This window comes from Dendrobates tinctorius, unplaced genomic scaffold (assembly GCF_039654945.1).
Source record: "Dendrobates tinctorius isolate UK_male_01 unplaced genomic scaffold, ASM3965494v1 ptg000104l, whole genome shotgun sequence".
Taxonomy (NCBI): Eukaryota; Metazoa; Chordata; class Amphibia; order Anura; family Dendrobatidae; genus Dendrobates; species Dendrobates tinctorius.
In genome coordinates, this window is record NW_027361772.1 from 7,406,626 (window position 1) to 7,425,629 (window position 19,004).

The 19,004-nt window shown below is 42.6% G+C and overlaps 1 protein-coding gene across 1 annotated transcript in view; it reads left to right on the forward strand.

The window, feature by feature from the left end:
• Positions 1–19,004, forward strand: part of LOC141100301 (cytosolic purine 5'-nucleotidase-like) — a 72,029-nt gene extending 53,025 nt beyond the window's left edge. The window contains exons 15-18 of the mRNA XM_073588680.1: positions 5,956–6,016; positions 8,232–8,408; positions 15,845–15,934; positions 17,689–19,004. Coding sequence (XP_073444781.1) covers positions 5,956–6,016; positions 8,232–8,408; positions 15,845–15,934; positions 17,689–17,799 — 439 coding nt within the window. The 3' untranslated portion in view covers positions 17,800–19,004. The remainder of the gene's footprint in view (positions 1–5,955; positions 6,017–8,231; positions 8,409–15,844; positions 15,935–17,688) is intronic.

A 19,004-nucleotide genomic window follows, 5' to 3' on the forward strand; every position in this document is an offset into this window, starting at 1 on the left:
CTTCCGTGCCGGTGCCTTTCCAGTGGTGTCGGCACTCGCGGTCCCAGGGCTGTTGTTCAGTTGCATGACACGTGGTACCCGGTGCCCAACCAGCGCTGGAGTCACTGTCCCTGGCTTCGCACGAATTGAACATGAAGAGGAAGTCAGAGATCAAGCTGCAGCCTGGATTTGCTCTTCATGTTCGATTCATGTCCACCGCTGGAATGGAGCAGACACGGGAGTTGAGTATAAGCTTTTTTATTTTCTCAGTGCCTAACATTTAGATTGAGAAGGCATTGTCCTAGTAGTGGACAACCCCTTTAACTATAGGCCTCTTAGAGATTATTCCATCTTCAACTTGTTTAACTGTTCACAATAAGAGTAATTTTGACCAGGGGTGCCCACATTTTTACATGCCACTGTACCAGCAATCAGAGTGATAAAAGTTAAAGTTCTATAGAGGCACCAAGTAAAAAAAAAAGTAAAAAAGTTTTAAAAAATGTATAAATAAAAAAAAATAAATAAAAATGACAAAATAAATAAAAAAAATGGAAAAAAAAATTTATACCCATAAATATGCATCTTTATGTAAAAACAAACATAAACAAAAAAAAGTATACATACTTGGCATCATCTGTAAAACCGTTACACTGGTTAGCCTCTTCAGTGAACACCATAAAAAAATAAAAAACTTGGCAACAAACTATGCTTCATCATACTGCTATATAAAAAGTGGAATAAAACGCGATCAAAAAGATGAATTAAAATAAAAACTGTATAGCTGAAAACATCATCTTGTTTCTGCAAAAAAAACAAGCTGCCAAACAGGTCCATCAGCAGAAAGATAAAAAAAAGTTATAATTGTCAGAATAGAGCAATGCAAAAACAATTGTGTTTTTACTTAATAAAATAGTTTTTATTGAAAAAAAGCTGCAAAACATAAAAGCAATTATATACAGTAAATGAGGTATCGCTGTAATCGTACTGACCCGAGGAATAAAGCTGCCTTATCACTTTTGCCACACACAAAATGGCATGGAATAAAAAAAACAACAAATTCCTGGCTTTTGTTCATTGATCCTCCAAAAATCGGAATTGAAAGTGATCAAAAAATGTAATGTGCCCAAAAATGATATCAATAAAAACATCAACTTGTCCCGCATTAAACAAGCTCTCACATGACTCTGTCGCCAGAAATATAGCAAACTTATAGCTCTCAATATATGGTGATGCAAAAACTTGTTTTGCAAATAAAAGCGTCTTTTAATGTGTGACAGCTGCCACACATAAAAACCAGATATAAATCTGGTATCGCTGTAATCGCTCCAACCCAAATCATAAAGTCATCTAATCATTTATACAACACCAGGAACGGCATAAAAAAATAAACAAAACCAATTATTTACCTGCTGTTGATTTGTTCATTCTGCCTCCCAAAGATCGCAGTAAAGCTCGGCTCACATTTATCCTGTGCTGAGCGCTTATACCGGGGTTTTTGTGCAACTCTCTGAAATACATGATTCAGATGGAACCCCCGGCAGAAGAGGTAGATGGAGTCACTGTTGACTCCATGGGACCTGTGATCCAGCAGTGTTTGTCTTTTTAGGCATGCATAAAAGTGCAGTCCACAGTTTTGTGCACCTCTGAAAAGGACACTGCTGAACTGAGGCCAGACGGAGTCCAGAGAAACTCTATTGCCTCATTATAGTGAAAGGATCCCTCTGGTATTTTATCTAAATCACGTTATTCAGAGATTTAGAAGGAAACCAAGATGTAAGTGCTCAGCGTACAGCGCAGGATAAATGTGATCCAAAATGTTATTTAAAATGTTCCCAATAAAAGCTTCAACTCAATCCACAAAGAAAAGCAAATCCCCACTCAGGTCCGTCATCTGTTAACAGAAATATAGGAGGCTTCCACGTTGCTCGTAACACAAGGGTTCTGGAAAAACTCAATGGTTCCTCACCCCCCAAAAGAAATCCAGCGAATTCTGTGCTCCCAAATCCAAATGCCCCCTCCCTCTTCTGAGCCCTAAAGTGTGCCTAAACCAGATTTAGTGTCTAAATGCTCGGCATTTCTGTAGCGATGAGAGCCCGCTTAATTTACAGTTGCATGTCTTCAGAAGCACGAGCTGGGCATAGTGCACTGGACACTACAATGTACGGCTACTATAATAGCAGATTTGCAATTTTCATTCAGCAACATCCACTGCTGCTTGGAGTTCAAAATCATCACTACACCGGTAGATAAATTCCTAGAGGGATGTAATTTCCAAAATGGGGTCATTTGAGAGGTGATTCAGCTCTTTTAGCACTTAGGGGCTCTGTAAATGGAGTCTGCAACCTATTCTAGGAAAATTTGCGCTCCAGGAGTCAAATAACGCTCCGTCCCTTCGAGTCTTGCCATGTGGGTGTGGGACATTGTCATGTTCGCGAAAAATTGTGTGCCAAATTTTGGTGTAATTTTTACCCATTTCCCATATGAAAATGTAAAATCTGGGGCTAAAGCAACATTTTTGTGGTAAAAATGTAATTATTTTTTCTTCACTGCCCAATAGTATAACATTCTGTGACACACCTGTGGTGTCAATATGATCACTGCATCCTTAGATGAATTCATAGAGAGGTGCAGTTTGTAAAATGGGGTCACTTACGGGGGTTTCTGAGCCCTGCCGTGCACCCAAACAGTAGTTTTGTGCCACATATGGGGTATTGCTGTTCTCAGGAGAAATTGCACAACAAATTGTATGGCCCATTTTCTTCTGTTACCCTTGAGAAAATGAAAACTTTGTGGCAAAAACAACATTTTTGTGGGGAAAAATTTCATTATTTCATTTTCACGGCTCAACGTTATAAAATTCTGTGACGCACCTGGGAGTTCAAGGTGCTCACCACGGCTCTAAATAAATTTCTTGAGGGGTGTAGTTTCTGGAATGTGTTCATCCGTTGGGGGCATTCTACCGTTTAGGCTCATCAGGGGCTCTACAAACACAACATGGCATCCACTATCTATTCCTGTCAATTTTGCACTCTAAAAGTTGAAGGGTGTGCCTTCCGTTTCGAACCCTGCCTTGTGCCCAAACAGTAGTTTTTCAGCACATGTGGAGTATCGGTGTACTCAAGAGAAATTGCAAAACAAACTATATGATCTATTTTCTCCTGTTACCCTTGTGAAAATGCAAAATTTGGGGCTAAAGCTAAATTTTTGTGGGAAAAAGTAAAATTTTTATTTTTTTCTTCCATATTGCTTTAGTTCCTGTGAAGCACCTGAAGGGTTAATACATTTCTTGAATATCTGGTTTTGAGCACTCTGAGAGGTGCAGTTTTTAAAATTGTGTCAATTTGGTGTATTTTCTTTCATATAGGCCCCTCAAGCTCACTTCAAATATGAAAAAAATGGTTTTGTAAATTTTATTGGAAAAATTAGAAATTGCTGATAAATTTTAACCCTCGTAACTTCCTAAGGAAAGCAATTTTTTTTTTTTACATAGATTAAACTACTATGTAAAGTAGACATGTGGTAAATGCTATTTATTAATTATTTTGTGGGATGTAACTTTCTGGTTAAATGCATAAAAATTAAAAGTTTAACAATTGTGAACATTTTCTCAAAAATTCTGATATTTTCACAAATAAACGCAAAAAAAATTGACTTAAATTTACTATTACCATAATGTACAAAGTGTCATGACAAAACGTTCCAGAGTTATTACCTCCTAAAGATACATTGGTCAGAATTGTAAAAATTGGCCTGGTCAGTAAGGTGCAAAAAAGGTGAAGGGGTTAATAATCTGCCCATCGACGGTTGTTTAACGGCTGTAAATGAGCCCTTATGATATAAAGCCAAACTAAATCTCAATTTGCATACATCAGTTTTGGGATTCATGCATCATTGCAAAGTGAGAGACGTAGTAGTCTGCATGAGAAGCCCTTGACAGGTGGTCTAGGGGGTAAAGTTTTTCCTTAACAACCTTGCCAAGTTGGTGATTTTTGTTAGGTTTTATATCTAATATATAAAGCTCAATGTGTGTATGTGTGTGTGTATGTATGTATGTCCGGGATTGGTATCTGCACCGTTGCAGCTACAGCCATAAAATTTTGCACATTCACACGTCTGGACCCCGAGAGCGTCATAGGCTATGTTGTGAGGCGAAATTTTAACTCTGCGCGTTCCAATTCACCAAACAATTTGGCCTATTATTCTTATCATTTCTATGGTGTTATCGTCCTTCTGTAAAGCTGGAAATAACACAATTTATTACCGTGCCAACACAGACCACCCTCTGACACAGACTGCAGGGGGAGCCCAGTATCACACAGGATAGAATTTAGATACACGGCTGAGCAGTCAGTAACACACGATAGGATTAGATACACAGCTCAGCAGAAAGTATCACACAGGAGAGGATTAGGTACATAGGTCAGCAGACATTATCACACAGGATAGGGTTAGATACACAGCTCAGCAGACAGTATCACACAGCTCAGAAACAGGATGTGCCAAAGGAGAGGACATTTTCATTCCAAGAATTCCACTCATTCCGTCTGATTTGTTTTTTGATTTTAAACGTCTCCAATTTCCAGTTCAACTGCTATTTGCAATGTCCATTAACAATGCTCAGGGACAGTCTTTGAAAGTAGTAGGGATTAATTTAAGTAGTAGGGATCAATTTGCAATCTCCATGCTTTTCTCATGGTCAACTTTACGTGATCTGTTCAAGAGTTGGAACTGCCAAAAATCTGTTCATCTTTGCACCAAAAGGAAAAACCAAACATGTTGTTTATCAAAAGGCTCTTGAATGAGTTGAAAATAAAATACTATGAATACTTGGGTAATCGTTTAGCTAATTTGTGTTGCAAATCTGTAGTGTTGAATATATGATGTGAAATGTTTTTATGTGCAATATAATCATTATAATTTGTTATAACTAACCACAGTTGGTTACTATGCCCAGGCAACGCCGGGCTCTTCAGCTAGTCTTAAATAATGTGGAAGAGCTGTTCAAAGTGTCAGTTTTGACTTCTAGGATTATTAATTACAGCATGCGGCATTAGAGGCTCCGCTCTGTGCAGAGGCTATTTGAAACTTTATGACTCATGAAGCATTGCATAGCCTATAAGTCTCCTTACACCAGCTAGGCAGTTTCCTTAAAGAGAATTTGTCATTATTTTTTTGCTACCTCATCTGAGAGCAGCATGATGTAGGGGCAGAGACACCGATTTCAGGGATATATCACTTAATGGGCTGCTTGGTTTAGTTTTGATAAAATCACTGCTTTATCTGCGGCAGATTTACAAGTTCTTGGAACTCTGAGCTCTTATAACCCTGCCCACACCACTGATTGGCAGCTTTCTGTGTGCACTGTGTATAGCCTGCCTATGAGAGGTGGGGGCGGGGTTGGAATAAATGGCAGCAGGTTTACTAGTCCCCTAGTGATACTCTTCTGGTGAAACAATGATTTTATCAAAACTGCAGGGTGCAGCCCAGTAAGTGACATATCGCTGGAATCTGCGTGACTTCCTCCACGTGATGCTGCTCTCAGACTACGAGGCAAAAACCTGGTGACAGATTCCATTTTACAAGAATTTTTACCCTTTAGATCCTCGCTAGACTAATGCCGGCTATATCTTTTATTGTATTGCCTCATGTTATATTGCATGATCACAGGACGGCAGATAGATCAAAATACTGGAATTATAGAAAATAAAAAAAGCGTCCACTAAAGACTAATTTATGTCTAGTCCTGGAGCATGATACATTGATGGCTGCACTTGACACTACATTTACTAGTGTTCTGTTTCAGAGGTGGGGAGACTGAATCATGGCCAGATCATCAGATGACAGATTAGCGGACACCATCTCTCTGTGTATTAGAGGAGCATTTTTTCTTGTATGAACACGCAAGAAATAGTCAGTATTCATTTCTACAGTCAGTCTAGCTACCTAATCATCATTGTATATTCATGTTTTCTCCAGACACATAGACAGCGGCAGCTGTGAGCAGCCAAATATCAGCTCCATTCAGAAGAAGATTCAGGTAATGTGACCCCTCTGCTGTCTGCAAGCCAACGGCCTGTACATGACTGTAAGTGCATGTCTATATACAGTATATGGAAAAAAGGATTGGGACAAACCTCTTAATCTTGAATTCGGGTTTTTTCTTCCGTCCCATTGCCCACGGTGTATGACCGACCGCTGCACCCCGCCATGCCATCTGCCTCTATACTAACATGTGACAGAATGGCTGGTGGTAAGGCTGCGTTCATACGTTGCGTTTGTCTCGTGTTTTTAACGCGCGTTTTTGCAGCGAAAACGCAAAAAAACAGCATCCCATGCAATCCTATGGGATTCCGCAATGCTGTGCTAATGCTGCGGATTATCCCGCGGCGGAATCGCATCGCGGAAAAATACGCAGCATGCTCATTAATTTTGCGGAAACGCGGCGATTCTGCACCCATAGGATTGCATTGTTCCGCTTACTTCCCACATGTGGCTGTGCCCACCATGCGAAAAGTAAGCAGAACATTTGCGGATGGTACCCACGGTCCGGAGGAGAGGAGACTGTCCTCCGGGCTTTGGGTACCATATCCCTGTAAAAAATAGAGTTAAAATAAAAAAATCGTCATATTCTCACCTTCCTATGTCCCGCGCAGCGTCACCAGGCTTCAGCGATGCTGCCGGCAGGTCCCGTTCCCAGTGATGCATTGCGGCAATGACCTTTGATGACGTCGCGGTCTCGCGAGACCGTGACGCCATCAAAGGTCATTACCACAATGCATCACTGGGAACGGGACCTGCCGGCAGCATTGCGATGATCGGGAACGCTGCGCGGAAGGTGAGAAAAACACGATTTTTTTTTTTTTATTATTATTTTTAACATTATATCTTTTACTATTGATGCCGCATAGGCAGCCTCAATAGTAAAAAGTAGAACACTATGTTTGACGAGTGTGACCAACCTGTCAATCAGTTCTCCAAGCAATGCTACAGATCGCTTGGAAAACGCTAGTGTTCTGCAAGCTAATTACACTTGTAAATCACTAGTTTTTCCACGGGAAAATCGCGGGAATTTAAAAATGCGGTTTTCCCGCGGAATGGAATTCCAGAATTCCCGCGGTAACTTCCGCTGGAATTCCGTAACGTGTGCACATAGCCTAATGGTCTCACTGATACCAGCGCAGTCCTGTAATAGGGGGTCACCAGGGCAACAAGTCAGATCATGAGATTTTTTCCCTCCTAAATCTTCCCCCTTCACCTGTGAGTGATATTCTTGAGATGAGAAGTAACCGCAGCAACTCAGCCATGAAGTGGAGACCCCGTAACATTACAAAGCAGGGTCACCAACTGCTGAGGAGCTGAGGACAGAAAAGTCACCACCGCTTTGCTGACTCCATAAATGTCCAGACCCCCTCTAGTATTAAACTCATCACAATGTGTCCCCGCCTGGAGATTCATGGCCAAGTAGCTGCATGCAGCCTTACATCACCAAGCATAATACCAAGTTTTGGATGGATTGGTGTAAAGTTGCCATCACTGGACTGTGGAGCAGAGGAAACATGTTTTGTGCAATGATGGATCACCCTTCTCTATCTGACATCTGATGGACAATTCTAGGTTTGGTGAATGCCAGGAGAATGTTACCTGCCCGACGGCATTGTGCCATCAGTAACGTTGGTGGAAGAGGGATATGCTCTGGGATTGGTTTTCAGGGATCGGCCTCGTAGTTCCAGTGAAATGAAATCTTAATACTTCAGCTTACCAGGACATTTTGTAAAATTGTAGCGTCAAACTTTGTGGGACCAGTTTGGTGGAAGACTCTTTTCTGTTCCACATGACTGTGCCGAGTGCACAAAGCAAGGTCCTCATGATTGGGCGACTTTTGTTTGGAAGAACATGACTGACAGCCCAGACCTCAACCCTACTGAAAACTTTTGAATGAACTAGATTGGAGATTGTGATCCCAGCTTCTCCTCCATCAGTGTCTGACCTGACAAATGATCTGGATGAATGAGCCGAGATTCCCATAGACACCTCCAAAATCTTATAGAAACCCTTTGCAGAAGAGTGGAAGCTGTAATAGCTGCAAAGGTGGACAACCCATATAAATGCCTATGGATTGAAAATGGCCGGTCATAAGATCTCCTGTAGGTGTAATGTGCAGCTGCCCCAGTGCTTTTGTCCTTATAGTGTATATTATTATGATTAGCTCATCAGTAATTGCTTTTCTTGTAAAAGTGTGATCTTCTTCACAGAAAATTACCCAAGAGATGGACTCATGTTACGGGAAGATGGGCAGCCTGTTCCGCAGCGGTTCCCGGCATACGCTCTTCTCCAGCCAGCTGATCCGCTATGCAGACCTGTACGCGGCCTCCTTCGTCAACCTCCTGTACTATTCCTTCAGCTACATGTTCCGAGCTCTTCCTGTACTGGTTCGTATCTGGACCAGCCCCGGTTATATGACCATGTAAATCCGATATTAATGTCACATAGAGGGAACACTCACAAAGTACAGCTCTGACGTAGTGCTCTGACATGGGGTAAACGGATCCTCGTGGCGTCCCCCAACCCCAGTGATCCTGATTCCTGAGTCCCTCTCCCAATGGTCACCTAGGGGAATTTTGCAGATTTTTCCAACACAAATTTCACTCTATGGACTGTATCGGGTGAAATCTCCGACATAAATTGACATGTTGTGGATATAAAATCTACTCCACATGATAATTTCCGTGCAGATTTTTTTCTGCAGACCATAGATCAGATTTGTTAAAATCTCATCCACTTTGCTGCTACTAAAACAAGTCAAGGATTTTCCACCTGCAATTCCAGAAAAGATGGATGCAGTGCAGGCAGTGTGCTCATACCCCACTTTATCTAGTGCCGGTGGTCACACGTGATGAGAAGCTCAGCCAGACAACCCCAACCCTCTTGTCTCCTGGTGATAGAATGATTCATAATAATAATAATTTTTATTTATATAGTGGTAACATATTCCTCAGCGCGTTACAATTAAATAGGGACATGTACAGACAATAAAAACAATATAATTTAACACATTTCACCAGTTACAGGAGGAGTGAGGGTCCTCTGCTCAATAAATTACAAACTATAAGGAAATGGGGGGACACAATAGGTAGAATGTGCTGTCATGTCTGATCTACACATCCTTATATTAAATTAAGGTGAATGATCCATCATCAGCCAGGATCTGTCTGAGTGCACTTTCCATGTGCTGTTGGGGGTATGGAGGATGTAGAGACAAATTAATAGGAGGGAGCAGATTTAGGAGGGAACAGGGGAGAGTTAAGTTAGTGAGTTGAGGTGATAGGCATGTCTAAACAGATGAGTTTTAAAGCACGCTTAAAAACATTGGGGGCTAGATATTAGTCAGATCGTTTGGGGTAGCGCAATCCAGAAAACTGGTGCAGCATAGGAGAAGTTTTGGAGACGGAGGTACGAGATTCGGATTTTGGTGGATGTTACTCTTAGGCTGGAGTCACACACAACCATTAAAAAATCGGTCCGATTTTAACGGTACGAAATCGCACAAAGAATTCTTGTCCAGGGATCCGTCTGTCATCCCATTTTCCGGCGATGAACCGATTTTATTCGCATCTAAGCATCCGTTTCACATCCAATGCCAATGCCTGATGCTCTTTCCTGTTGACCTGGAGAAGTCTTGCGATTTAATCACAAGTCACACGTGTGGTGCATTTTCAATGCGATTTTTAAACGCATCCATAGACTTGCATTGGCGAATCCGATCCGAAAATGGGTGACAATCGCAGCATGCTGCGATTGTCTCGGTCCGAGGAACGGATCCGTTAATAAAACGCATGATGGTCGCAGCACCATAGAATAACATTGGGACGACTGCAATGCGATTTTTTATCTCATTGCATTCGTCCGATTTAATCGCTAGTGTGATTCCGGCCTTACATCAATTGCAGAATGGAGAGCAGGTAAGGGCGATAGACAGAAATGAGGGAGGAGATGTTGGGCGGTGCAGATCTGTGGAGGAATTTGTGGGTGAGAGAGATGAGTTTGTAATGTATTCTGTAATAAATGAGTAACCAGTGCAATGGCTGGCACAGGGTAGAGGCGTTGGTGAAGCTGCTGGACAAAAAATATGACCCTGGCTGCTGCATTCAGGATGAATTGGAGAGGAGAGAGTTTGGTTAGAGGGAGACCAATCAGAATAAAGTTGCAGTTGTCCAGACAAGAGTGAATAAGAGTTTTTGCAGTTTCAAAGGCAAGATAAGCCCGGATTCTGGAGATGTTTTTAAGGTGCAGATGACACAACCGAGTGATTGGAACTAGGGAATAAAGGAAAGTTGGGTGTCAAATATGACGCCAAGACAGAGCGCTTGCTGCTTTGGAGTTATGGTTGCAGCATCCAAGGAAATTGCAAAGTCGGGTATAGTTAGGTTAGTAGAGGGAGGAAACACAAGGAGTTCTGTTTTGGAGAGCGTGAGTTTGAGATAGAGGGAGGATATTAAGTTAGAGACTGCAGACAGATAGTCCCTGGTATTTTGTATTAAAGTGGGGGAGATGTAAGGTGAAGAGGTGTATAGTTGGGTGTCATCGGCATAGAGATGATGCTGGAAACCAAATCTGCTGATGGTCTGTCCAATAGGGGCAGTTTATATGGAGAAGAGGAGAGGAACTAGAACTGAGCCTTGAGGAACCCCTGATAGTATGGGGAAGATTAGTGGAAGAATAGTCGGCAAAAGATACAGTGAAAGAGTGGTTATTGAGATAGGAGGAGAACCAGGAGAGAACGATGTCCATGAGACTCGTAGAGTGAATCATAGTGATAAGGCTCTGGTGATCCACAGTGTCAAATGTGGCAGAGAGATCTAGGAGAATCAGTAGGGAGCAGTGACTATTAGATTTTGCTGTTAATACATTATTAGAGACTTTAGTAAGGACAGTTTCAGTAGAATGTGAAGGGCGTAAACCAGATTGTAAAGGGTCGAGAAAAGAGTTATCTGAGAGATAGCGGATGAGACGGGAGTGGACCAAGAATTTCAGGAGTTTGGAGATAAAGGAAAGATTATAGACCAATCTGTAGTTATCAGCGAAGTTCTGGTCCAGGGATGGCTTTTTAAGTAAAGGGGATATGATGATGTGTTTGAATGAAGAGGAAAGATATCCGAAGAAAGAGGTTAAATATTTTAGCTAGGTGGGTAGTGAGAGCTGGGGAGAGGGACTGAAGGAGATGTGAGGGAATAGGGTCACTGCTGCAGGTTGTAGGGCGGGAAGAAGCGAGGAGTCTGGTAACTTCTTCTTCCGTGTCAAGCTCGAAGATGGAAAGTGAACTTGAGGTGCAGGAGGGAAGGGGATCCAGACTCTGAGGAGATTCTGCAAAATTGTCCTTGTGGATATGATTGATTTTTTGTAGGTAATAAGTGGCCAGATCGTCAGCACTTAGGTTGGTGATGGGAGCCTGTATTTTAGAGTTACGGAGGGAGTGGAAGGTTTCAAAGAGTTGTTTTGAATTGTTGGATAGTGATGTCATGAGGGCGGTGAAATGGACTTGTTTAACCAGATGGAGAGCAGAGTTCTAAGTTTTGAGCATGAACTTATAGTGGATGAAGTCTTCTGCTGAAAGTTATTTTCTCCACAAACGCTCGGCACACCTTGAGCGGTGCTGGAGAAAACGTGTTTGCAACATGTGCCAGGGTCTTTCTGCGTGTAGCAGCTGCAGCTTCATCCAGGGTGCTCTGCAATCTATTACTATAAAGTGACAATGCTGAGTGTGGACAGGAGATGGGAACTAAAGATATCTGTAGATTGTTCATAAGCTGCTGGGTATTGATGACACGTAGATTTCTGTGTGTGTGGTATATGGGGGTGTCTTAAGGGTTCGTGCACATGCTGCGGAATACGCTGCGGATTTAGCCGTACGGATTTTGAAAAATCTGCAGGTAAATCTGCAGGTCAAAAGACCTGTGGTTTATCTGCGGATTAGCCTGCAGTTTTGCCCTGCGGTTTATCATCTCTACAATGGAGGAGATGGTAAACCGCAGCGGAATCCGCAGAAAGAATTGACATGTCAATTTTTTCTGCTGTTTAGAAACCGCGGAAAAATCTGCATTGTCTGCACAGCGTTTTTTTTATATCCATAGGATATTATGGTACTGTACACCGCAGCAGAATCCGCAGCGTGCGCACACACCCTGAGTGTTGAGAAAGTTCTTGACAGAGAAGGAAAGAAGGTTGTGGTCAGAGAACGGTAGAGTAAAGTCATGCAGCGAGCAGAGTCGTGAGAAGACCAGGTCCAGAGTTTTCCCCTCCTCATGTGTAGGAGAGTTAGTAAGCTGTGAAAGGCCAAAGGAAGTTAGAGAAAGAAGATGGGTGAGAGAGGCAGATGGGCAGAGCAGCTCATCAATGGGGATGTTAAAATCCCCCATGATGAGAGTGGAAATATCACAGGATAGAAAGTATGGAATCCAAATGGCAAAGTGATCCAGAAACTGGTGGAAGGAGCCTGAAGGGCGATACACAACTGCCACTCACTGAGAGAAAGGTTTGAAGATTCCGACGGTGTGGACATTGGAGAAAGAAAGGAAACATAAGTGAGGGAACCGGGGGGAAGACCTGGAAAGCACATTGTGATGAAATGAGTAGATCAACACCTCCACCTTGTCTGCTATCAGGTCTGGGGGAATATGAAAATTGTAGCCCACCATACGAAAGAACAGCCACGGCGTGGTGTCCGACTGCTGGATCCAGGCTTCAGTAAGAGCCAGAAGGTTAACGGAATTTGAAAGGAAGAAATCTTGAATGCAGAGGAGTTTATTGCGTGATGACCGTGAGTCCCAGAGGCCACAATTAAAAGAGACAGGATTAGACATGTACTGAATGTTTATAAGATTGGCAGGCTCTCTCTGTGTTGTAGGATGAGAGTTAGATATAGTAGTATATGGAGGCCCAGGGTTGGGAGAGAAGGAGGCAGAAGACAAAGAGCAGGTGGTTCTATGATTTGTGTGAGCACTTTGTGCACTGTATGGTTGTAGTGGATAGTGTTGTGTGATTCAGAAATGTCAATAGGACCTCAGAGTTGTACATGGGAGAGGGGAGGAGAGAGGGGCTGATGTACTGATGTATAGAGACTGTGTAGAATATGTCAAAGGTGTTGTGGAGGTGAAAGGAAACAGCAGCTAGAATATACATAAAGCAGAGAGATGTGGGAATAAGATGGTGTAGTACAATGGAACAAGGACCATGTTTGTTTGCATATCTGGCATAGCTTACCTGTCTCCTGCCTTGTCCGAATGCCATGCTTATAACTGGAGAGACACTTTGAAAATTTTGGATATAGAATAAATTCTTTCCGTAGTGCAGGCCAAACATGAAAGCCCTGATTTATCCTGCCGTTTTTTCCTAAAATATGGCAGAAAGCCTCATTCATTGTATGAAACACAGCATGTACTGGCCATGGGTCTCCTGACCCAAACTTGACAGCCTCATACATTCCTAGGAGGCTATAAGCTCAGGTCAGGAGACCCATAGCCAGTCCGTGCATTGCGTTTCATATACGGACTATGTTTCACAGACCTCTGAATTAAGCCCCCGTTACACACTGCGATATCGCTAGCAATATCGCTGTAAAGTCACCGATTTTGTGACGTTGCAGCTATATTGCTAGCGATATTGCTGCATGTGATACTTACCTCCGACCGGCTCCCCCGCTGGTTATCGCTGATCGCGCGAGAAGCTCCTGGATCATTTCTCGTCGGCCACTTCCTGCGGCGCTTCCTGTGGCGCCGACGAGCGACGCGTGGAGCCGGGCGGGAGGACGCAGGATCGCCGCGTCTGACAGGTAAGTAGCGATCCCCGTCCCGAGCGATGTCGCTGGTGAGATCTGCCTGTTTGGCAGCTCACTAGCGACCACCTAGCGATGTACCAGCGATCCTGACCGCGTCATATCGCTGGTCGGGATCGCTGGTGCATCGCTAGGTGTAACGGTACCCTTAGGCTTAATCACGATCTACCTGCGGCTATTAACTCGTTAAATGCCACTGTCAAACTCTGACAGTGGTATTTAATGCGCGCTTCTGGCCATCGGGCAGGAAATCTGCCCACCGGTGACCTCCGTCACATGATCGCGGGTCATCGGTAGGTTGACATGACAACCAGATGTCTCCTGGAGACCTCTACGGTTGTCAGTGCCGGATTGCTATGAGTCCCACCTGGTGGTCAGCGCTTATAGCAAGTAAGCAATTCCTCTACATAGCGGCGATATGATCATCGCCTGTATGTAGCACAGCCGATCGGGCTATGGCAACTTCTAGTCTCCCACTATTGAAGCATGACAAAAGTAAAAAAAAAATGTTTTTAAAAAGATTAAAAAAATAAAAGTTCAAATCACCCCCTTTCGCCCCATTCAAAATAAAACAATAAAAAAAAATCAAACATACACATACTTGGTATCGCCGTGTTCAGAATCGCCCGATCTATCAATAAAAACAAAGGATTAACCTGATCGCTAAATGGCATAGCAAAAAAAAAGTCAAAACGCCAGAATTACGTTTTTTTGGTCGCCGTGACATTGCATTACAATGCAATAACGAGCGATCAAAAGATCGTATCTGCACCAAAATGGTATCATTAAAAATGTCAGAGATCACGAAAAATGGAGACGGTACAGGTCATGGAAAATGGTGCAATTTTTAATAAATTTTGGATTTTTTTTTCACCACTTAAATAAAAACGCACCTAGACATTATTGGTGTCTATGAACTCGTAATGACCTGGAAAATAATAATGGCAGGTCAGTTTTACCACTTTTTTTTGCAATTTCACCGCACTTGGATTTTTTTTCCCCATTTTTGAGTACACGATATGGTAAAACAAATGGGGTCGTTCAAAAGTACAATTGTCCCGCAAAAACAAGCCCTCACATGGCCATATTGACGGAAAAATAAAAAAAAGTTATGTCTCGGAAGAAGGGGAGGAGCGAAAAACAGAAACGCAAAAATGAAAAAGGGCAAGGTCTTGAAGGGGTTAAAACTGCTTGAAACGTTGCAAAATTCTGACAAAAGTTGAAGTTGCGCCAAAGTTTAGCAACTTTTGCCATTTGCAAATTAGCACTTTTGATGAATGTGCGCCCAAGAATCAACACACTAGAATTGATTTCTCCTCACCAGCTTCTCACGTGGTGGAAATTCTGAGATAAAATCCAGATAGCAGAAGGGGACGCTATAACGAGTATGAACAATAATATCCACACACTGAAGCATTTGGAAAAAAGCAAAAACACCTATGCCACAATGTAAAATCTGTAACAGGAGGCCTCAGCTGTTCCGAACCATGCCAAGCTTTTTGGTGTGAGCTAGTTTGTGAGGCAAGAGAACGCTAGGTCTCCAAACCCTGAGGGTTTTTCTGGGAAGCCAGCACCCTCTGTATTGCCCCTTGTCATTTTAAGATTTGTTTTTTTGTTGCTCGAACTAAATAGTGCATGGTCACAAAAGATGGGCATCAGTGGGGTAACCCATGTAATAAAATATCCTAATGAAACATGTCTTCGAGGTCATTTCATATTTGGCCTAAATGCAAACTTTAATAAAGTCAAGTAACAATAGGAAATGTAATCTTACTTAGTAAATAGAATTGAGAAAAAAGATACCCACTGCACTGGTCCAACGTCCAGTCATGTCTTCCGTCATGACAGATGTTGTGCGGCATGTTAAGTGCAAGAGGTGTCCAAGATTCCAGGTGCAGAAGTCAAGACTGCTTTTGTCTGGCTGAGTTGGTGGACTGGAGTGGATACTGGACAGGGCAGCACATGTCTAGTAGTAATAGGTACCTGTGTTATTTAATACCTCCCCTGTGACAACTTTTCATATGTTATTGCTTCCAGATGCCACATGAATCCACAATGGACCATGTAAGTGGAGCAGATGCTAGCAAGGTCCTTGGTCAACATCTGAAATATATCAAAAGGGAACATGTAAGTACGGGACATGTGTAACCTCCGATGTGGTAAAAAACTAATAAAATATTGAGCCATGTGGCTAACCGAACCTAAAGAAAAATAAAATGGACTCCTAGTTATTAGACTGCTGTATTCATGATGGTGGCACTCTCCACCACGGTGCATTTGCATGTATACGGTGGTGTTGGTCTGTGGCGAGGGCAATGTGAAGGTCAAATGTACACCCATGTTAGACTTTAAGACGCACCTAGGTATTATTTTCTGGATGGATGTCGGGTTTACATAAAGATATTGGCACAGATGTACTATCGTTGGTGTGTCATGACATTGGTAGAAGATACGCCAAATTTTGGAGAATTTTCATACAAATTTGGTAGATATAGTTTTACGTCTGTTTCTACTATGTCTAGCGGCTCACTCAAAAAAAATTGGAAGTGACTTAGAATCATAGAATCATAGAATCGTAGAGTTGGAAGGGACCTCCTGGGCCATCTGGTCCAACCCCCTGCTCAAAGCAGGATTCGCTAAATCATCCCAGTCAGATGTCTGTCCAGCCTCTGTTTGAAGACTTCCATTGAAGGAGAACTCACCACTTCTCGTGGCAGCCTGTTCCACTCATTGATCACTCTAACTGTCAAAAAGTTTTTTCTAATATCTAATCTGTGTCTCCTCCCATTCAGTTTCATCCCATTGCTTCTAGTCTTTCCTTGTGCAAATGAGAATAAAGTTGATCCTTCTACAATGTGACAGCCCTTTAGATATTTGTAGACAGCTATTAAGTCTCCTCTCAGTCTTCTCTTTTGCAAACTAAACATTCCCAAATCCTGCAACCTTTCCTCATAAGACAGGGTTTGCAGACCGGTCACCATTCTGGTCGCTCTTTTCTGAACTTGCTCGTTTGTTGATGTCTTTTTTAAAATGTGGTGCCCAAAACTGGACACAATATTCCAGATGAGGTCTGACCAAAGAGGAGTAGAGGGAAATAATGACTTCACGTGATCTAGACTGTATGCTTCTGTTAATACATCCTAGAATTCCATTTGCCTTTTTTGCTGCTGCATCACACTGTTGACTCATATTCAGTCTGTGATCTATTAGTATACCCAAGTCTTTTTCACATGTGCTGTCACTTAGCCCTATTCCTCCCATTCTATATCTGCTTTTTTCATTTTTATTGCCCAGATGTAGTACTTTGCATTTCTCCCTGTTAAAAACCATTCTGTTAGTTGCTGCCCACTTCTCCAGTTTATTTAAATCTTTTTGAATCCTCTCTCTCTCTTCTCTAGTATTAGCTATCCCTCCTAGCTTTGTGTCATCAGCAAATTTAATCAGTTTACCCTCAATTCCTTCATCTAAATCGTTGATAAAGATGTTGAACAATACAGGGCCCAGGACAGAGCCCTGTGGTACCCCACTTGAGACATTCTTCCAACTGGATGTGCAGCCATTTACGACCACTCTTTGGGTCCGATCACTAAGCCAGTTATGAATCCACCTAACAGTTGCCTTGTCCATTCCATACTTAGTCATTTTTTCAATAAGGATTGTATGAGAGACTTTGTCAAATGCTTTGCTGAAGTCAAGATATACTTCATGAGGAGTCGTGCGGCTTTGCTAGAAAGGAGCTTAAAATTTATCATCCGGCATGAGCCACTGTACCCTGGCACATTTTCGAACTGTGCAGTCTAAAGAGGGACCAGGATTGATAAATCTGCCCCAATGTTGTGGGTAATAGTAACCCTTCTGCCATTTTTGTTCTCCTGATTCAGGTTCAAGATGATTGGCTGCAGCTGGTGAACACCGCCAGGTTAAGTCTTCACGACTCGCCAACATTAAAGCCTGAAACAGAGAAAAATCCCCTTAGCGTCATGCTGTACTAGTACTGAGCAGCCATCGGAGGGACGAACACAGATTATGGGATTAGATCATACGCTCGCTAAAAAACTGGTGGCAGAAGGCGGCTGGAGGAGCGATCACACATCGTGCGTCGAGAAATGATGGGAGTTGTATTTGTTACAGGAATTAACTCAGTTTACAGGACACAGTTTTACACTATATATAACGCCTGGTCTACTGCGCCGGATAAATGGGCAGATTTGTGTGTTGCACTGAATATTTGCAGATAAATAATTGCCTTTCATGAAAAAAAAAAAAAGAAAGGAAAATCACAACAAATTACTAGTCTCTTGTGTCAAGACGTTACATTTTGCAATTTTTCCAATTTTTATCCCTTCACAATCGGGATGGCGGTCATTACAAGTGTTGTCACTTAGCTATTTTGAACTCCGAAAATGTTATTATGGAGCACTACAAACCTATAGATTGTCATTCTGGGTCATATTGATCAATGTATTATTGTTAAGAATCCCACTGATCACGAGAAAGAGGGTCCAAAAGTCTCCTGTGGGAATGGATCAGTAGTGAGCACGTGCGACCACTGTTTCTAGGATGGTGGTCGCACATGCTCATCAACCTGTGCGACTTTGGGTTCCTGTCCTCGGGATCAACGCCAGGTATCAGGATCATAGCCGGTAGCCTACATTTATCATCTATCCAGTGTTAATAGGATGACCCCATCTAAGGTGCGTTACAAGAAGGAGCGGAGATCTAAGGTTTTCAACCTGTGGACCATGTTGTTAAGCTTAGGACTGAAGACGGTCAGCTTTTGGTGGAAATGATTCAAGGTAAGTCCAGAAGATTTGTTAAACGCTGTTGTCCAATTTTATAAAATATTGGTCCCTGGGAGGTATAACAAAAAAATACTTACCAGCATTGAGTCTCATCTGGTGAACCCAGTGTCTGGTATTGGATGCGGCGTGGTCTTCAGATCAACAACACGGCAGCCAATCCGTGAGCTCTGCGTGAGGCGCTCTATCCACAAGGGTAAAGCCACTGAGCTCAGTAATTGTCTGCAGCGGTCAACGTAACATCAGCGCCATACCAGAAGCCCCACGGTCACTCAGTGCTGAGCCCGGGGAGGGTGAGTGAAGCAGAGTTTATTTTTTTTAACAAACTGCACCCGGGTACCAAGATTTCCTGAGAGGGGACATCCCTTTTAATGCTAAATAAAAATGTAAAAAAATTG